This window comes from Habropoda laboriosa, unplaced genomic scaffold (genome assembly GCF_001263275.1).
Source record: "Habropoda laboriosa isolate 0110345459 unplaced genomic scaffold, ASM126327v1 scaffold529, whole genome shotgun sequence".
Lineage (NCBI taxonomy): Eukaryota > Metazoa > Arthropoda > Insecta > Hymenoptera > Apidae > Habropoda > Habropoda laboriosa.
The window spans coordinates 275,022-282,173 of record NW_017100671.1 but is presented as its reverse complement, the minus strand read 5'-3'; the positions used below and the strand labels follow the sequence as shown (position 1 = coordinate 282,173).

Sequence of the window (7,152 nt, the reverse complement as noted above, 5' to 3'; positions counted from 1 at the left end):
TCCCTTTGCAAAGTGTAAAATAAATAAATTCTTATCCGTCCGCTTGTTCCTACTACTAACGTTTACGTTATTTACACAATGAGATTGTTTGCGCGCGCTCTGAGGTAAACGAGACGTCTTGGATGGATGTCACGTGACGACGCGAACGAAAGCATTGACAAACTTTTGAAGTAAGTAAGACGCAACAGGAAGGTGCGCGTAACCGTTCAACTCAACATTTAGCGAACTACTCGAGATTCGGCGCGTGACAACGATAATTGACTCTCGTCTCTTCGTTATTTATCCTCGTTTCGACTATCTTTAACGTTTCCCGATATAGAGACGGTCAGCATATCCGACACACTTCCGACCAACGTCGATTGTTGGAAATACCTTATTTGGTCAGAGTTACTGGTCATCGCTTATTATAATAAAAAGGTAGTGGATTATTGCGTAGTCTTCGGACATTTTCGAACTAGACACTCGCGAGAATGACGTGAGGCTTTTGTGGAAGGCTCTTCCGGTGCTTTGTGCTATTCCTTCTCTCTCTCTCTCTCTCTCTCGAAAAAAAAAAGAAAAAAAATAGTTCGCGAATAGTTTTTACTTTCCACTGACTATAAAACTTCGTTAGAAACTGTACAAATTGGCGTGCTTCGATTCCGTTAATGCCTTTAAAGGTAAAACTTATCCGTCGCGGGTTTTTCTTTCGCGCTGGAAGTATTTTCACGTTTCTGAACGTGTCGTTGAGAATTTTCAAAGTGAAAACACGTTGAAATACTTTTTTTGAGAAAGATATTTAAAACAGTAACTTGTTGAACGATCGTTCGTTCGGTGACCTCGAAATCAATATTCTGACCAGGAATGCTCTACGAGAAGCGACAAAAGAGCTGGGTACGTAAAAGAAAAAAGGGGAAAATGCTGAATCTACGGTTAGAATACTGAGAATGGCTTGCATTGCGGTTAAAAATTTTGAATACACATGTACTTTCTGGTCTGAACACGATCGAACCACCTTTCTTCGATCGGCTCTACTCGCTTAACCTTGTCGCTAGTCGTGCAGATTCTTACTAAGCAGCAAATTATTGTGCGGCCCCGACAGATGCCTAATCAACTCTTGTAAGCTGTCGAAACTTAACGAACAGAAGCAACAGGTAAACGTGTTGTCCGGGGCAGCTATAACGCCTCTGTGAACGGAGCAGAGATGCTTGAGAAGATGGGCTTTTTGCTTGAACATGGCGACGCAGAGTCTACACGCGAATGGTTTTTCACCCGTATGTACTCTCAAGTGTGTCTTTAAGTTCCAAGACATTCCGAACTGTTTGCCACAATAGCTACACCGATATTCGCGAACTGGAGTAGACTTTGGTGGGTCATCCGTTGGTGGAGGTGGAGGCGCCCTTGCAGGTGGCAGGGCCCAAGAGCCCCAAGGTGGTTCCAAACCCGCCGCCGATGCTGGATCTGCGCTTGGCGGTCTGTGTGACGCTCCTGGAGGTGTCACTGACCTGTCCTGCTGTAAAAGCCAAAACGTACGTCTCACTTGCCATTCTTTGTGGCCAAATTTGGAATATTTTCGCTGAGAAATTTATCTCGCTGCTGTCGATCATTTTGATTTTTCTCGTGTCGAGGCGCGCTCAGGCGATCAATATACATTGCCAATATTTCAGGGTTCTCAACATTAGCGTACGTGATAACACTGTACTGACAATAGATATTATTGTATTGAATTATTAACGCATTGATAACCGTTCAAGGAAATCATTCGTATTAAAGAATATTTCATATCTGCTGTAAAATTTCTAACGGTCCTGACGTGTAATTTCTTAGAAACGATTTCAGGCATTTCTTTTTCTCAAATGCCTGGGCAAGTGCAAGTTTTGCCGTTGGCAATGTGTTGAATTAAAATTGACACGTCAACTTCGATGTTTATTTTACAAACACTATGGTTCTCACTTTCTTTCACTTAATATGTGTTATGCGCAAGAAAATTACAAATATACGCGTTCTACTTACGTACAAGAAAATCAAAAGATCGTTTCATGATTAAATTATATTCGCAGCAAATGTTGCTACTTTTATTAGAACTGAATGTTGAATTAGAACTTTTGAAAACTCACTATTTAATAGCATTTAAAGTCAAATTAAATGGTTTTAGATGTGGCATATTTCTGTTTCACACGTACTAATTAAAGCAAGAGGAAATACAATAGCAAAGTATGTTTAGTACTTGGATGCTTTTTACAGAGGATTAAAAACTGCATCGAATATCGGCACCCAAGAGAATAAGGTTCTATTTGAGAAAAAGAAAGACGCAGTTGCACTTTTCAAAGCGCGTCAATGAACATAAATAAATAAAATAACGCAGAGATGTGGAGTATCTGTAACCATTTAATTTCACCCTATAAATTTGTATCTAGAATAACATTAAGGTACAATCGTATCCACTATGAACATGAACAAAGTGGGAATTACCCAACCAGGAAATGCCTCTGATTGGAAAAGACATCACGTTCGTAATTAATTACAAAAATTTTCATCCAATTATAACTGCGCGATTGTTTCTTTACATAGAGTTACGAGACGAAAGTAAAATTGATAGATACGCGGTGCACGTGACAAATACGAAATAAAGTAGTTATGTACCAGGTACGGAGGTGCCGAGACGCTGAGAGGATGCGGTGCTTGTAACCGCCTCGGCGTCTCGAATCCAGGATTAAACGGTACGAAGGCTGGATTCTGAGCGGGTGCATTGTGAAAGCCTGGCCTTCGTTTCCTATGAGGCGTTACAATGTAAGCCTCCGCAGGTGGGAAAGGTATTTCCTCAGGTTTTCGTTTTCCCGGTTCTAAGCCTAGCGCGAGTCGAGCTGCTAATTGTCTTCTTCTATCTTCCACCTCCTCTAGAGATTCCCGCCTCTCCAGTAACTGTTTTTCTGGCCTGAGTGAACGAGAAACGTGTGTCATTCGTGGAAGAAATGATGAACAACTCCAGATGTGATAACGCGTTTAACGATACCGAGTGATTTAAAGAACGAGGATCGAATAATTTAGAGGGATACAGATAACGAATGAAACTTTTCACGTGTCCGCATAAAAAGATCTGGAGACCGTGGTGACTGTCCAATCGGACCTCTGCGATCAAAAACACTGGGAGTCAATTTGCGTGGTTTTTTTTTCATGTACACCCAAAATTATTCGATCCGTCTTTGAAATCAGCCAGCATGTCCAAATGTTCCATCCTACCTAGGTACGATATCATGAGAACTTTCGCTAGTGGTGGAAGTTCCAGAATTTAAGCTTAAGTTTACAGGGTCGGAACTATCCCTCCGTCGAGGTGGTTCTATACTGCTTTCCCTGTTCTCCGTGAGAAGCGTTTCGCCCTCGACGCCTTCAACATCCACTTCTGGTTCCTCTTCGCAGCCCTCGGTCTTTATGAGCACCGAACAACAGTCTGCGGGATTGTTCGACTGCCTGAAATGTCAGGAAATATACATACAATCACATATCTTCTCTACCGAACTGGCTATAATTTTCTAATTATCCCGGTACAACGCGATATCCCGCGGAGTTATCTGTAATCTCGAGCACAAATGTCGATACTGGATAAAGAGAGACGCGAAGAAGCGACATTATACGAATCAATATCTCAGCATCAGCTCCGTACGCTCTCTGCCGAAGCGAAGAGCCAGGCTAGAGCAGAGATTAATTTAAACAGTTCCCTATCTCAGAAATGACCGTATTGACATTTCACGAACAGTTAACACCAGTCAATTTCTACAAACCTGCCGTCGTACTGTGATTCATAGCTAGAACTTTCCTGGCCCTCGGAGGGCTGGGGGGTGGCTATCCTTTCAGGGTCGGAGTTACTGGAGATCTGAGGTTGATTAGGCTCGAACAATTCCGACTTGATCTGGAGAAGCTCAAACAGTTCCCTCAGTGGCGTGAGTTCCGTTGACTGTAGGAAAAACATTACACCGATTCTCCGTCAGACGTTCCTAGTACTACTATTATCGTCGTTAACGAATCACTTACCGGAATAAGAGCTTCTCCGTTGTAGAGAAATTCCAGCAGATGAGTCAGCTGAGTTTTTCGGACTCCGGACAAGTGGACCACATGGTCCAACGCAGGGTTGCGAAGGAGACTAGCCAAAAGGGGACTAGCTGCTGCCAGAACTACGCGGTGGGCCTTCACGACGGACCCATCGTCGCAAGCTAACGTCACGTCCACGTGACGGTCCCCGGTATACCAGGCTCCGACCTCTGCGGCCAAGGTCGCTGGATGCTTCCCATAGTGGAGTGTCAGGAGACCGTCAGTATACATCGTCTGCAAATCAGTTCAATTGTTACACGTGAGACAGATTCCGGAATGGATACGTCGAATTATTTTCGCTAAAGTGGACAAATTTGTCGATGTTGCGACACGTTGTAAAAAAAAAAAAAGGAAAAGTTGTATCGTAGGTGAAAAAGAAAATTACGTTTCTGGAAGCGGCTATTTCGTTATACCGCAACGGACGGCGATAACGAAAACTGATGCAACTAGACACCGTTCCCGTGGAAATTCTTTCGCAACGGCGAAATTAACGAAACACGCGTGACGTCCTTAACCCAATAATGCGGTCTCGTTTTTTCGTGCCATGGAAAGACAGCTTCGTTACACTAATTTTATCTTCCCGTGGCTCGCCTCTGCTAGAAACGGCGGAAGGCGGTGACGTGTCTTAAGATTATACCTCTCACGTTTCTCTGACATTCGCTCAGCTTTCTGCTAAGAACTCGAATCGCGTCTAATGATAGCTTATTCGCGTAATTAAGTCGCGATGCTGTTTACACTCGGTCGAACTCGGTTTCCCCCGGACATTCCAAAGGAAACCATTTCCATTTAGCGTTGTTAGTACTAATACGCGGCGGACTGTGCGATTTGTTAAAAACGAACGAGCCCGAGGCAATTTTACCGCGTTAACTTCGAATTCGTTTGGAAAAATTCAAGGATAACGTTTCACCTGTCCGAGATGAGAAAATAATAAGTTCGCCAAAGCTACCGTGCATCGGTAAACATAATAGAATTGCATCTCGGACGCAACGGCATAATTAAGCGGTTGCTATTCCGCTAATTAATGATCTGAACGCGATGGGGGGAAATCCTGCTGATCTTCGTAACTCTTCGAGAAACTTCTTATTAAAGGAGCACCGGCAAACACCCAGCCGCTTCGCAATGAAATGTTACCGTGACTCGGTATAACTGCACAGCAATTTAATTCGCAATTAGAAAATAACGCGGCAGCATACTTGCTGGGAAATAAATTGCACGTTTATTCGAAGCATCGCAACATATTACGCGTGCACTGTAATACTATTTATTTCGAAGAAATCCACGCGTGCCGTTCTTCGGCGTTACGTTTCAAAGGTAAGCCAGCAACCTCGTCGACATTCTAAAATTCCTCGTATCGCTGCTTGACATTGGTATTAACAAAAAATGTAAATCTTCCAGGAAAACCAGCGTAAAATTTGCATTCGACTAATTGCCCCGGTACCGATCGTATAATCCGATCTTCTCTCTGTGGTAATGGAAACTGACGAGATTAGAAATGCACCCGAACGGAAAAATGAAAATTGGCATATTCTGGGTGAAAATGATCGCTGCAAATTACCTTCTGTTAGACGACATTTTTAGCTTTTTATATATGAATCTTTTCGTACTGTTAGGTGTGTTTGTAAAACAATTGTTCCGGGGGGGAGGACAATATGGCCGTTGAAAAACTGCGCAGAGTACAAAGGATCGATAATCGATGACACAACGAGAGGAATGCATGGTTCTGACTTTACTCGACATTTGAATAAATTTGACATTTCATCGATCGTTTGTTCACTTCTCAAGGGGAGTGCCGCGAGAGAAAGTTCATTTGAGGTTATGCTCTCAATGAGCACACGTATAATTAATATTATGAAACCAATGCCGTAAACATCGACGTGTTCCACAATGTCAAACGTGTCTCAAGCACAATGAGTTTCACGCTCGACGCTCACCAACCACGTTCTTTTCATTCCTAAAGACAGTGCTCGATCTAGAAAAAATCTAATTTGAACTTGAGTCGATATTTGTAGGTTAGGAGTAACAGCAGCTTTAGCCGAACCTCGTCTTTGCGCCTGTATAAAACGTGTGATAACGACGTTGTTATTATTACTATCATTGTTATCGGTGTTACTACTATTGTTGTTTTCGTTACTATTATTGCATCGAGTATCTCGGAGAATTCCCATGCAGAGGTACGAGATAAGTTTCGTGATTAGGTATGAAATGAAAATCGAATTTAAATGCAAATTCGTTAGCCGTGGCGCATGTCAGCATTATACAAGAGCTTGTCAAACGGATACTCATCGAGGTGACCTTCGATGAGTTGATCCAATCGAATTGGAAATGGAAGACCTTAGGTAAGAGTAACGAAGAGGGCGTAAATTCCGTGGATCTGAGCCATCAGAAATCACGACGGCTGCTTTCTTCGTCTCTTTCGACATCCCGAGTGTACAGTAGCGACACACTGTCATATTTCATTCGAATATTTCGCCCATGGTGCTCAACTTAAATTCAATCTTCCTACGAATTTGCTAGCTAGACGAGCATACATTAATAGCAACGAAGAAAGGAAGAGAGAAACGAAGAGTCACAGGAGCAAAAAATTAAAAAAAAAAAGGAACACGATTTATGGTACGACGGGTGAGCGCGTGCATTAATCGGGCATGCGGCATACGTAATGTCTGGTCGAGCAGTTACTAAGAAAATCACTGAATAAGGAAGTGGTTGCTGGTGCCTCTGCGTTGTTGCTGCTGCTGCTGCTGTTAGCAAGCACGACTTGAAGTTCAGGGTCAATCGCTGGCCGACCGGCTGCGTAATGCAGTCCACGCTTACGCTTACGTTCGTCTTTCTTCTTCTATTTGGGCCTTGAAGACTTGCCGGGCGGGGTCTCGTGCCGTTCCTGCCAAGTGGGGGCAAGGCCCCGTGCCGCTAGATGCAGAAACTCTGGCCCACTTGCGTCCGTTGGTGGGGGGCACTGCTTGATCCGAGTTTGCCAGTTTTGCCGGCCAGGACGCTCCTCCGCTCTTTGTAAGTGCTGCACTCTCTACGACACTCCACCACAGTCGACCTGATGCTCGCTCAATTTTACTGCGCCGCGTCGGTACACGGGGA

General features: G+C 43.7%; 1 protein-coding gene across 1 annotated transcript in view; it reads right to left on the bottom strand.

Annotated features, from left to right (window-relative positions):
• Window positions 1–1,020: 1,020 nt before the first annotated feature.
• The window catches only part of LOC108576841 (transcription factor Ken 2-like), a 22,228-nt gene continuing 16,096 nt past the window's right edge, over window positions 1,021–7,152 (bottom strand). The window contains exons 2-6 of the mRNA XM_017939903.1: window positions 4,006–4,296; window positions 3,756–3,928; window positions 3,217–3,444; window positions 2,620–2,911; window positions 1,021–1,489 (exon numbers count right to left, since the gene is read on the bottom strand). Of these exons, the coding sequence (XP_017795392.1) occupies window positions 1,028–1,489; window positions 2,620–2,911; window positions 3,217–3,444; window positions 3,756–3,928; window positions 4,006–4,293 (1,443 nt within the window). The 5' untranslated portion in view covers window positions 4,294–4,296 and the 3' untranslated portion in view covers window positions 1,021–1,027. The remainder of the gene's footprint in view (window positions 1,490–2,619; window positions 2,912–3,216; window positions 3,445–3,755; window positions 3,929–4,005; window positions 4,297–7,152) is intronic.